The sequence below is a fragment of the Oncorhynchus keta genome, chromosome 19 (assembly GCF_023373465.1).
Source record: "Oncorhynchus keta strain PuntledgeMale-10-30-2019 chromosome 19, Oket_V2, whole genome shotgun sequence".
Classification (NCBI taxonomy): Eukaryota; Metazoa; Chordata; class Actinopteri; order Salmoniformes; family Salmonidae; genus Oncorhynchus; species Oncorhynchus keta.
The window spans coordinates 49,642,876-49,656,769 of record NC_068439.1 but is presented as its reverse complement, the minus strand read 5'-3'; the positions used below and the strand labels follow the sequence as shown (position 1 = coordinate 49,656,769).

Below are 13,894 nucleotides of genomic sequence, written 5' to 3'. Positions count from 1 at the left end.
GGCTTCTTCTGTGCTGAGTGGCCTTTCAAGTTATGTCGATATAGGACTCGTTTCACTGTGGATATAGATACTTTTGTACCTGTTTCCTCCAGCATCTTCACAAGGTCCTTTGCTGTTGTTCTGGGATTGATTTGCACATTCCGCACAAAAGTACGTTCATCTTTGGAGACAGAGCGCGTCTCCTTCCTGAGCGGTATGCCGGTACCATGGTGTTTATAGTTACACAGACGCATTAGCCTCCCATGTATCCACCCCTTCCCGGCTTAAAGAGATGATGCAGTGTTATCTCCCCAGTTGCATCTCTCCTTTCTCCTCGTCCCTCTCTTCTACCCAATCTACTTTCCTCTCCTCCCCTCCCCTCCTCTCCCCCTCTTTATTTCTCCCTTCCCTCTTCTCATCTACCCCTATCCTCTCGTTTCCTTCCTCCCCATTTCTCCTCCCTCTCTCCTCTCCTCTCCTCTCCTCCTCACCTCTGTGTGATGGATCTAGTGTCAGTAGTTAATCTACTGTTCCCCAGCGGAGGAAGGCTCTGCCACAGACACAGAATTGCCTTTACAGAAGAGCCGCGCTAGAATCAATGAACGCCACAACACTGGGCCGTCGTCAAGCCGATGACACAGTCCAAACGGGGGTGGGAGAGGGGGAGGGAAGGGGAGACATTTGGACGAGAGGAGGAAGACGAGATAAACTGGCGTCAGTCCAATACCACAGTTCATCTGAGAGAGAGGGATGGGGGGAGGGGGGACCGAGAGAGAAGGACATGAAGGAGAGAGGGGCCGGGGGAGAGGGGCGAGAGAGAGGTCTTCTATTTGAGCGTTAAGACTATCTTGCGCCATCCATCACTCCTTACTCTTCGACCTGCAACTGCAGATATACTGCGGACAGACACATTCCTATAGGTTCGGGAAGAGCTGCGTGGAGTGGAAATATAATCGGGAGCGTAGTCTCTTTCAAAGTAACTGGGAAAACAGAAGGTTTCACTGATTGCTTTTGTTTTCTAGAGGAGAAGACACACCTCTGAGAACATCTAGAGATCATTTTTTATTTATATTTTATTATACCTTTATTTAACTAAGGCAAGTCAGTTAAGAAGAAATTCATATTTTCAACGAGGGCCAAGGAACACTGGGTTAACTGCCATGTTCAGGGGCAGAATGACAGTTAGTGTGTGTGAAGTGTACGAGGCCCAAGCAAATAAATACCACTCTGCAATTGCAGTCCCCTATATCCGCTTCAGTTAGGCGCCTGTGGAGCGGCACACAGAGAGCTGGAAAGGTGACTTGCAGGCCTCATGGAGATGCCATAATAATCAACCATCTACTGCAGTGTTCTTCCCCCCTGCTAGTCCTGGTCCTGTAGAGCTGCAGTAGCATGTGTAGGCAGGGTTTCTGATCAAACCAGGACTAACACCCCTCTTTTAGTGACAACAACAACAAAAAAAGGCTTGATGATTTGTTAATAAACCAGGTGTGTTAGTGCTGGGCTAAAACAAAAGTGTGCACACCATCTCTCTCCGGGAGCAGGGTTGAAGAACATCACGGGTTTGGGAAGTAGTGCATGTGCAGATCGTGTATCATTTGTTGCCTCTGCCCGGACAAAACGCCTGTGTGATATTCGGAAGGTGAATAAGCAAGCTTTCGTCCCCAGGCTGAAACAGTGACGTTTCATTGAACTGTGCAGAGGAATGAGCCATCGAACGTCCCGTCCCCATCTCCGTCAGTCACCGACTCTCTGTCCGATCGTTACGTGTCGCTATTATACACCAACACGTGAACTCTTTATCCATCTGTTTTCTTTGTCGAACCATGTACGATATTCAGAAGACAAAACATAAAGAGGGCAAGAACAAAATGTGTTACCTTCCTATTGAGTTGTATCCCCGTTTGCCCTCAGAACCGCCTCAAACTCTACAAGGTGTCGAAAGCGTTCCACAGGGATGCTGGCCCATGTTGACTCCAATGCTTCCCACAGTTGTGTCAAGTTGACTGGGTGTCCTTTGGGTGGTGGACCATACTTAATACACACGGGAAGCTGTCGTGCGGGAAAAACCCAGCAGCGTTGCAGTTCTTGGCATAAACCAGTGCGCCTGGCACCTACAACCATACCCCGTTCAAAGACACTTACATCTTTTGTCTTGCCCACTCACTCTCTGAATGGCACCCATGCGCAATCCATGTCTCAATTGTCTCAAGGCTTCAAAATCCTTCTTTAACCCGTCTCCTCCCCTTCATCTACACGGATTGAAGTGGATTTAACAAGTAACATCAATAAGGTCAGTCTGTGTCATGGAAGTAGCAGGTGTTCCTAATACTTTGTACACTCGATACGTACTGAAACTGTACGAACATTTGTGCTCCGAATGAGCTGAGGAGAGGAGGCTGTCCGCTGTAGTACTGTACTTGGACATCTGGTGTTACAGTAGTAATGCATCTGCTGATATTAACCCTAGGGTGCCCTGATGAAAGCCACTTCACCTCCAATGCCTTAGCAAACATCCACAATACACACAGAGGTAGAAACAGAAATAGCGTTTTTGTGGTGAGAGTTATTTTTTGTTGTTGTTACAAATGCTTGTGATTGGAGCAAGACAGGAATCTACTGCAGCTGACTACACTTTATACACCTTAAGAAAGGCCTATGAGGTCAATCGTTGAAACCAAATTCACTACGTGACACGCTATTGAGTTCCATCTGAAAAAAGCTGTAGGAGATCACGTAGAAGTATTGGGAGAGAAAAACAGTCGCAAGATATGTGTCGAGACGCGTGTAGGAGATTCCTAACATCGGTAGGAAAAAAAGGAACAAAAAACAAAAGTGTGTTGTAAGTGATCTGGCAGCTTAAGAAGCACCATTCTCCCTGCCTCATGGACCTTGTAATGAACCCACTTCTCCTCTCTCTCCCTCTCCTCTCTCTCTTTCTCTTTCAATTCAGTCATTGAACAAAATCCCCCCTTTTTGTTGTGAGCCAGTGGGGTTATAACAGTAGACAGCACGGGCTCACAACACACAGACACACAGACACACACACACACACACACACACACACACACACACACACACACACACACACACACACACACACACACACACACACACACACACACACACACACACAGACACACACACACACACACACACACACACACACACACACACACACACAGACACAGACACAGACACACACACACACGCAGCTACTCCTCCACTGCCTCGGCAGCAGCTCTCGTGACAAATTGATGTTGCGGCACTTTCTCCTTTCTGCAGCCTTCGCATAAAAACGGCCCAACGATGTTCCAGCGCGGAATTCAATTTCACAGTTCAGTTGGGTTGTTGATTACCCTGCCAAATTCAGATTGATGCGCGTTTAACCAACATGGATCAGGAGACCCTTGGCTGACAGCCAGCCGCCGGGGCCCGCCAACGATAGGGGGTCTTGGAGAGTAGCCCCGTCCCTCCTGCGGGCCGGGAGGAGCACCGCCGCTTCACAGTGATTGATTAAACAAGTCCACGCCACGTAATTATACCACCATCCCCACACATCAACCACACCCTCCTCTTACTCTCTGTGTGTGTGTAGGCGGAGGGGTGTGTGTGTTTGTGTGTGTGTGTGAGAGCGCGAGAGAGAGAGAGAGAGAGAGAGAGAGAGAGAGAGAGAGAGAGAGAGAGAGAGAGAGAGAGAGAGAGAGAGAGAGAGAGAGAGAGAGAGAGAGAGAGAGAGAGAGAGAGAGAGAGAGAGAGAGAGAGAGAGAGAGAGAGAGAGAGAGAGAGAGAGATTTCCTCCTCCTGCCCTGCCTCTTTCTTGTCATCGGGTTTTTATTAGAGTGTGTGTTTAGGGGAGTGTGTGTTCGAGGGGTGTGTGTGTTCTTTCAGAGTGTATGTTTGGGGGGAGTGTGTGTTCTGGGAGGTAATGTCATTAACTCCGGAAGTCAGAGCATCATCTCTTCAGTACTGGAGGCAGCTAGTCTTCACCAGATGGATTATTAGCCTATATATTATATATCTCAGCCCTGTACTATCCTGTGTGCAGTTCACAGCTATAATCTAGTGTACTTTTAAAAATCAATTTAGGCAAACACAGTATTTGGAGATATTCTCTGATAATGTACCTAATACAATAACGAAATTAGGATTAAATAAGGCTTCAAAATAAGTCTAAATATAAATATATATATATTTTTTAAAATAAAGGTATTTGTGCAACATAATATTAAGAGTGAACTTATATTATAATCATAATCATACAATGTTATCCTTTTGAATTGTTTTTTAAATTCAAGTCATACATGTTTGGCTCTGCTGTATTCTTAGGTAATAACACTGTAAATACCTTGTATAACCAGTTCACGGTACCTCACATTTATACAGAGTTACTGGTGAGTCGTGATGCCATAAAACACCTCTAGATGTACTACCTGGTAGAGTAAAACTGAAGGGCAGGAACAAGGAGAAGGGAGGGGGACTCAGTGACTGACTCACACACAAACACACACACGCACACCATACTCCTGCTTTCTGTTTGTGATTCCTCTCATGCAGAAGGCAGAATGCAAGGTCCCACTCACAATGCATAATGTTTAGTGTCAGGAGGGAAGTGTCCCTTTGTCACCTCTCTCCAAGCTAGATTTATGACTCATCACCACCCACCTAGGACATGGAGAGACAGCTTTAAGCCACCCCAGCACACAGAGAGAGAGAGAGAGAGAGAGAGAGAGAGAGAGAGAGAGAGAGAGAGAGAGAGAGAGAGAGAGAGAGAGAGAGAGAGAGAGAGAGAGAGAGAGAGAGAGAGAGAGAGAGAGAGAGAGAGAGAGAGAGAGAGAGAGAGAGAGAGATGCAGTTTTTCCTCTACTGTGAGAAATACTCCCAAATAAGAGAATATATGATAAAGAAAATATCTAAATCAATTGCCAACTTCTGTGCATGTACTAATGACATAAACCTGGGGATTATTCTGGGCGAGGGAGAAACCACTAATATTACTGCCAGATATGTATATGATTGCCATAGCCTGAGTAACATCCCATGACCATTAATTCCCTGAAGTACAGTATTTACATTGTATATAACTTACAAGTAAAACATAGTGTAGCCATCATCCATGTACATTTTGTTGTTTATTTATTAACCTTTCTTTCATTTTCTTTTTATAATCTTCTTTTTACTTAATTAAATGTATTCGACCGAAGATTACACAAAAGAACCGCAGTAGTGTACACATGATTATATGTACTATTATTATTACTGAAATGTCCATATCCTCATTGCATTGTACTTTATTTACTGAAATGCTGTACCACTATACTGCTTTGGCAATATCTACAAATTGTATTTTCATGCCAATAAATCGATCTGAATTTGAATTTGAGAGAGAGAGAGGGAAAGAGAGGGAATGAGCGAGAGAGAGAGAGAGGGAAAGAGAGGGAATGAGCAAGAGAGAGAGAGGGAAAGATAGGGAATGAGCGAGAGAGAGCGAGAGGGAAAGAGAGGGAATGAGCGAGAGAGAGGGAAAGAGAGGGAATGAGCGAGAGAGAGAGAGAGAGAGAGAGAGAGAGAGAGAGGGAAAGAGGGAATGAGCGAGAGAGAGAGAGAGGGAAAGAGAGGGAATGAGCGAGAGAGAGAGGGAGGGAAAGAGAGGGAATGAGCGAGAGAGAGAGGGAGGGAAAGAGAGGGAATGAGCGAGAGAGAGAGAGAGGGAAAGAGAGGGAATGAGCGAGAGAGAGCGAGAGAGGCAGAATAGAGTGAAGATGGACCATCAGGTTTTGCTCGAACTGAGCAGCTTCAAACATGAGTCTTCTACTCAAAGTCTTGATTGTTACCGTGTGGCTGGAGCACAACCCTGCAACCACGCTGGGTAACATAGTCCCCCCCCCCCAATACAGTCTACTGTAGGAATATAATCTAACAGGTACTGTAAACGAGACTAAGGAGGGAAACGATGTGGAGCATTGCCCCAGATCTGGGGGTTCCCTGGCCTAAAAGCATCTGTATGATGGATGGGGTAATGGAGGAACATTGTTTGGGTCTGTGTGGGGTATTAATGATAAAGTATAGCCCCTGTCCCTTCGACTAAACGCCCTCCGTTACACCTGTCCAGGGGTAATGTACCTACTCAGGTCACATGGACAGCAGCTGGTATTTCAAAATGAACAGAACCTGAGGAGGGAGAGAAATATCTCTGACAGTTTTATATTCAGAATGCAAGTAAGCAGAGTCTCCGTTGTTTGGTGAGGTTGTCTTTCCTATGTGTTGTCTTACCTATGTGTTGTCTTTCCTATGTGTTGTCTTTCCTATGTGTTGTCTTTCCTATGTGTTGTCTTTCCTATGTGTTGTCTTTCCTATGTGTTGTCTTTCCTATGTGTTGTCTTTCCTATGTGTTGTCTTTCCTATGTGTTGTCTTTCCTATGTGTTGTCTTTCCTATGTGTTGTCTTTCCTATGTGTTGTCTTTCCTATGTGTTGTCTTTCCTATGTGTTGTCTTTCCTATGTGTTGTCTTTCCTATGTGTTGTCTTTCCTATGTGTTGTCTTTCCTATGTGTTGTCTTTCCTATGTGTTGTCTTTCCTATGTGTTGTCTTTCCTATGCGGCCCAGCGTAAACAGGGTTTGCACTTATATAAGATCACACTTTTGAGTCGGCTATCGTTCTATTAGCTTGTTATTTTAATATGAGTTCATCTAGCTTAAATGGCTTAGGTTTTCAGGGTATTAGCTGTGTTTTTAACACTGTCCCTGTCTGTCTTCCGTCTCTCGCAGGGTGATTACGACCAGTCGTCTTGGGACGGGAGTCCCCAGGTCCCAGGGTCTGACACATACCCGCGCGGGCCCCTCAAACTACCTCAAAGCCACAGCAAGCCCTCTGGCTACCCCCCCGGAATGCAGTACCCCCCTGTGTTCCACCACTACAAACCCTCCCCCTACCACCACCCACCCTCACAGCCCAGCCCGCCATACACTCCACAGGTGGGTCTACTGTGATGCAAGCGTGCGTGCGTGTTTGCATGACTGCATGCGCATCTCTTTGAACGATCTAAAACGATTTTGACCTACAATTACGTATGACTCTCAGAGAAGCAGGTGTGTCACTGCAAAGATCACCACCGACAATGCAGTGGAGGTATTAACCGGTTTTCTCCTCCAGGGGGCATACTCCCAGCCATCGTCCCCTTATATCCCCCCGGGGGCCTACCCCCCTCCCTCCTGGGGCTCCAGTTCAGATGCCCAGCCCTCCAGGGTCTCCCACGAACAGTTCAGGGCTGCCTTGCAGCTCGTCGTCAACCCAGGTAAATAGAGAGGAGCCGATGAAAGAAGCACAAGTACATCGCACATCACAGGAGTTGAAATATACCGTTTCTAGGCAGAGAAGTTATTTTGCTAGTTTGTCGATAATGTGCAGACGCTTCGTAGATAAAGTATCTTGCTGTGAGTAGCAGACATTGAAGATCTGTCTGTCTCTGACCCCAGGTGACCCCAGGGAGTACCTGGAGAGTTTCATAAAGATTGGCGAGGGCTCGACGGGCATCGTGTGCATCGCCAGCGAGAAGCATAGTGGCAAGCAGGTGGCCGTCAAAAAGATGGACTTGAGGAAACAGCAGAGGAGAGAACTGCTCTTCAATGAGGTGAGGGGTTAGGGGTCAGGGGTTGTTTGTCCCAGTAGATACCAAGCGATTTTGGTACTGTGTTATTTTTCTTTTAATAGACTCAAAGTTTTAGGTAAGAAAGCGCAGGCTTCTAATTTCAACAGTCAAAATTGTGAAATTATTATTATTATTTAGTCTCTCAGATTAGGCTTCCTCACGTACGAGTATTTTCTGTCCCTCAGATGTTTTGATCAGAGCATTATGTTAGTGAACCTGATTTAGATGTTGCCAAGGCAACAAGCTAACATTATTTTGGATCTGGAACGAGGTGAGCCAAGCCTTTTATCTCTACCCTACTGTATCATTCCTGCCTGCTATATGAGCTGTTACTCAGTAGTCAGCCACAGTATTTATGTCATGAAGGGATTTCTGTTTGGATTAAGTGGGTGGCATGACTTACAGTATGTTAACAAGAGACATCAAGTATCTTGTCCTTGCATATCTTCGCACCCACATCAATGATTAATATTAATACGTGTGTGTGTGTGTGTGTGTGTGGGTGTGTGCGTGCGTGTGTGCGTGCGTGCGTGGGCATGCTATATTGAAGCTTAATGTTATCCTATTAACACCCCAATCTAATCCCTTTTCATTAAGCTTCCATAGCAACAACCAAATTAGCAAAAAAAAAGATTGCAAATACATTCATTTCATTTGTGATACAGAGGATTATTGATAGCTGCTATTCTTATATTTTAATGAATTCCAGCATGTAATGTAGCCATTGACATTTTAGATTCAACCTAAATCTGCATAGGACTAGAATGTAAAAAAAAATATGCTTACAAGTACCCCAAAATAACAAGGAATTATGTACTAACCTCATTCATTCAAATGTAATCTCAAGTCCATGTTTCTGGAAGAGCCTACTGCAAATAGAACAACTGATCTGTGTTCAATACTTGGAGGGCACTGTAGCCTACATCATTTGCTATTCAAGCTTCATAATTAGCCAGTTACCAATTCATCAATATCTAGGTAAAGCTGAAGTTGAAGCAGGCAACGTGTGGTTGAGTTAGCGAGCTAGTTTAGCAGCGTTAGTTTATTTCTCGGACATTAGGCAGGCAATCGACACCATTGTGAAACTAAAAGCTTATCAGAGCTGGTCCGAGGTCAAATGGTGGACCATTTGCAATGCGATTCAAACTAGAATTCCTGTCTACTTGAGGATCTTCACTGGACACTTATAATCCTTCAAACTGTTTTAGTGTTTCATTGTTGTATGTTTCCCTGTTCTATCCGGGCCCAGTTTCATTGTTGTATGTTTCCCTGTTCTATCCGGGCCCAGTTTCATTGTTGTATGTTTCCCTGTTCTATCCGGGCCCGGTTTCATTGTTGTATGTTTCCCTGTTCTATCCGGGCCCAGTTTCATTGTTGTATGTTTCCCTGTTCTATCCGGGCCCAGTTTCATTGTTGTATGTTTCCCTGTTCTATCCGGGCCCAGTTTCATTGTTGTATGTTTCCCTGTTCTATCCGGGCCCGGTTTCATTGTTGTATGTTTCCCTGTTCTATCCGGGCCCAGTTTCATTGTTGTATGTTTCCCTGTTCTATCCGGGCCCAGTTTCATTGTTGTATGTTTCCCTGTTCTATCCGGGCCCAGTTTCATTGTTGTATGTTTCCCTGTTCTATCCGGGCCCGGTTTCATTGTTGTATGTTTCCCTGTTCTATCCGGGCCCGGTTTCATTGTTGTATGTTTCCCTGTTCTATCCGGGCCCGGTTTCATTGTTGTATGTTTCCCTGTTCTATCCGGGCCCGGTTTCATTGTTGTATGTTTCCCTGTTCTATCCGGGCCCAGTTTCATTGTTGTATGTTTCCCTGTTCTATCCGGGCCCGGTTTCATTGTTGTATGTTTCCCTGTTCTATCCGGGCCCGGTTTCATTGTTGTATGTTTCCCTGTTCTATCCGGGCCCAGTTTCATTGTTGTATGTTTCCCTGTTCTATCCGGGCCCAGTTTCATTGTTGTATGTTTCCCTGTTCTATCCGGGCCCAGTTTCATTGTTGTATGTTTCCCTGTTCTATCCGGGCCCAGTTTCATTGCACGATTCATATCTACACAGTAAAGACATCTGCCAATCACACCCTATTCTGTAGGGTTGGTGGCGGACATTTTGAATTGTTTGTCCACACTTGTTCTTGATTGTTTGGGATTCAGGTGGGTACTATATTTACATTTACATTTAAGTCATTTAGCAGACGCTCTTATCCAGAGCGACTTACAAATTGGTGCATTCACCTTATGACATCCAGTGGAACAGCCACTTTACAATAGTGCATCTAAATCTTTTAAGGGGGGTGAGAAGGATTACTTTATCCTATCCTAGGTATTCCTTAAAGAAGTGGGGTTTCAGGTGTCTCCGGAAGGTGGTGATTGACTCCGCTGTCCTGGCGTCGTGAGGGAGTTTGTTCCACCATTGGGGGGCCAGAGCAGCGAACAGTTTTGACTGGGCTGAGCGGGAACTGTACTTCCTCAGTGGTAGGGAGGCGAGCAGGCCAGAGGTGGATGAACGCAGTGCCCTTGTTTGGGTGTAGGGCCTGATCAGAGCCTGGAGGTACTGAGATGCCGTTCCCCTCACAGCTCCGTAGGCAAGCACCATGGTCTTGTAGCGGATGCGAGCTTCAACTGGAAGCCAGTGGAGAGAGCAGAGGAGCGGGGTGACGTGAGAGAACTTGGGAAGGTTGAACACCAGACGGGCTGCGGCGTTCTGGATGAGTTGTAGGGGTTTAATGGCACAGGCAGGGAGCCCAGCCAACAGCGAGTTGCAGTAATCCAGACGGGAGATGACAAGTGCCTGGATTAGGACCTGCGCCGCTTCCTGTGTGAGGCAGGGTCGTACTCTGCGGATGTTGTAGAGCATGAACCTACAGGAACGGGCCACCGCCTTGATGTTAGTTGAGAACGACTGGGTGTTGTCCAGGATCACGCCAAGGTTCTTAGCGCTCTGGGAGGAGGACACAATGGAGTTGTCAACCGTGATGGCGAGATCATGGAACGGGCAGTCCTTCCCCGGGAGGAAGAGCTGCTCCGTCTTGCCCAGGTTCAGCTTGAGGTGGTGATCCGTCATCCACACTGATATGTCTGCCAGACATGCAGAGATGCGATTCGCCACCTGGTCATCAGAAGGGGGAAAGGAGAAGATTAATTGTGTGTCGTCTGCATAGCAATGATAGGAGAGACCATGTGAGGTTATGACAGAGCCAAGTATAGGCTGTGTAGAGGACACTGGTGTGTGGGAATGCCACAAGTAAGGAAGCCATGCTGTCTGTTTCATAGATTTTGGATTTCTTTCTACTTTTAGCATCCACGTTTTACCTGTGTTCTTAAATACATATCAGACATTTTTGGAAAGAACCAGTCCGTCTGATTTTAAAGCTCTGGTGCACAGCAAGGACAACTTTGTCACACTGCTGATACAGTTGAAGTCAGCAGTTTACATACACTTAGGTTGGAGTCATTAAAACTCGTTTTTTCAACCACTCCACATACTTCTTGTTAACACTATTAGTTCTAGCAAGTCGGTTAGGACATCTACTTTGTGCATGACGCAAGTAATTTTTCCAACACTTGTTTACAGACAGATTATTTCACTTATAATTTACTGTATCACAATTCCAGTGGGTCAGACATTTTACATACACTAAGATGACTGTGCCTTTAAACAGCTTGGAAAATTCCAGAAAATGCTGTCATGGCTTTCGAAGCCTCTGATAGGCTAATTGACATAATTTGAGTCAATTGGAGGTGTATCTGTGGATGTATTTCAAGGCCTACCTTCAAACTCAGTGCCTCTTTGCTTGACATCATAGAAAAATGAAAATAAATCAGCCAAGACCTCAGAAAAAAAATTGTAGACCTCCACAAGTCTGGTTCATCCTTGGGAGCAATTTCCAAATGTCTGAAGGTATCATCTGTACAAACAATGGTATGCAAGTATAAACACTATGAGACCAGGCAGCCGTCATACCACTCAGGAAGGAGACGCGTTCTGTCTCCTAGAGATGAACCTACTTTGGTGCAAAAAGTGCAAATCAATCCCAGAACAACAGCATAACCTGAAAGGCCGCTCAGCAACGAAGAAGCCACTGCTCCAAAACCGACATAAAAAAATCCAGACTACGGTTTGCAACTGCACATGGGGAGGAAGATTGTACCTTTTGGAGAAATGTCCTCTGGTCTGATGAAACAAAAATAGAACTGTTTGGCCATAATGACCATCGTTATGTTTGGAGGAAAAACAGGGAGATGCTTGCAAGCCGAAGAACACCATCCCAACCGTGAAGCAAGGGAGTGACAGCATCATGTTGTGGGGGTGCTTTGCTGCAGGAGGGACTGGTGCACTCCACAAAATAGATGGCATCATGAGGAAGAAACATTATGTGAATATATTGAAGCAACATCTCAAGACATGAAGTCAGGAAGTTAAAGATTGGTCGCAAATGTGTCTTCCAAATGACCCCAAGCATACTTCCAAAGTTGTGTCAAAATGGCTTAAGGACAACAAAGTCAAGGTATTGGAGTGGCCATCACAAAGCCTGACCTCAATCCTATAGAAAATTTGTGGGCAGAACTGAAAAAGCATGTGCGGGCAAGGAGGCCTACAAACCTGACTCAGTTACACCAGCTCTGTCAGGAGGAATGGGCCAAAATTCACCCAAATTATTGTGGGAAGCTCGTGGAAAGCTACCCGACACGTTTGACCCAAGTTAAACAATTGAAAGGCAATGCTAACAAATACTAATTGAGTGTATGTAAACACCTGACCCACAGGAAATGTGATGAATGAAATAAAAGCTGAAATAAATAATTCTCTCTACTACTATTCTGACATTTCACATTCTTAAAATAAAGTGGTGATCCTAACTGAACCAAGACAGGACATTTGTACTTGGATTAAATGTCATGAATTGTGAAAAACTGAGTTCAAATGTATTTGGCTAAGGTGTACGTAAACTTCCGACTTTAACTGTCTATCTGTCATGTAACCTGTGTTTTGTTGATTTGTTTGTTTCTAGGTGGTGATCATGAGGGACTATCACCATGAGAACGTGGTTGACATGTACAACAGCTACCTGGTTGGAGACGAGCTCTGGGTCGTTATGGAGTTCCTGGAGGGCGGGGCCCTGACGGACATTGTCACTCACACGAGGTAACCAATCATCTGCCACGAGTCCATTCACCTCTCTCCTAATGGCTACCTAAGCATTAGCTTGTGGCGCTAACATGACACTTCAATTCCCTGTGTCTGAACAAAGAGGATTTGGATTGTTGTCCTCCCCTCAGGAACTGAAACAGCAAAGCAGAATTCCTCAATAACCCCAAATGGACCTGGTTCCAGGAGTTTTAGTTGTTATACTCAAAACTTCTAGATCTTTCTTCCCTCTGTTGTTTCAGTGTCTTCTCCTAAACCTCTCAACGCCTCGTCGTTTCGATTAACACCCATTGTGTCCTTGGTCTTTTAATTACAGTCATTTGCCTGGCGTGTGACAGTGTGCGTGTCGGTGTTGTGTGCCGCCGTGTCGGGCGCTAATAACACGGTTGCGTGAGGACGCAGTGGCGTCCCTGTCAGCGTGAAGTCGTGAGATGGAGAGAAGAGTCTTCATTAGTTGTGTGAGGAGATGTGAATCCCTCGTTCACCTCCCTGTCTCGTCCCTTTCTCCGACACAGCTGTTTGGATAATCACAGCTGTAGGAATTGTGTTGATAATAAGACGATATTCAGTATACTTGTACCGACTAACACAAACAAATCCTGATAGATTTTTTAACCAGAGGGGGATTAGCAGTTAGACATTATAGTTCATGTGTAATAACAACCATATGCCTTACCGTTTAGTGCACTTAGTTCAAGGATGCACATGTATTTGTGTCATTTACACTGTTAATAGCCGTCAAATGACTGTCAGCAACACGTTTCAGTCATAGAATTCACATCTGTTAGGCAAGGTGAATTATACAAATCTATTTCAGTCGACTCTTTTGTTGCGTAAAATGACTGCTCACTGTGTAGAGCTGAATAGGAGAACACGCACACAAACAGTTCTACTGCAGGTGAGTACTCCCCTCCCCCCAATTCTCTCTCTCTCCATCATTATCTCTCTCTTTCTCTTATTCTATATCTATTCTCTGTCTCTACCATTCTCTCTCTTGCTTGCTCACTCACTCTCACGTTCTCTTTCCATCTCTCTCTCTCTCTCTCTCTCTCTCTCTCTCTCTCTCTCTCTCTCTCTCTCTCTCTCTCTCTCTCTCTCTCTCTCTCTCTCTCTCTCTCT

General features: G+C 45.3%; 1 protein-coding gene across 3 annotated transcripts in view; it reads left to right on the top strand.

The window, feature by feature from the left end:
• LOC118398411 (serine/threonine-protein kinase PAK 5) overlaps positions 1-13,894 on the top strand; it is a 120,436-nt gene that overhangs the window by 96,638 nt on the left and 9,904 nt on the right. For all 3 annotated transcript variants that reach the window (XM_035793709.2, XM_035793710.2, XM_035793713.2), the window contains 4 exons: positions 6,748-6,954; positions 7,133-7,274; positions 7,456-7,610; positions 12,639-12,772. In XM_035793709.2, the coding sequence (XP_035649602.1) occupies positions 6,748-6,954; positions 7,133-7,274; positions 7,456-7,610; positions 12,639-12,772 (638 nt within the window). The remainder of the gene's footprint in view (positions 1-6,747; positions 6,955-7,132; positions 7,275-7,455; positions 7,611-12,638; positions 12,773-13,894) is intronic.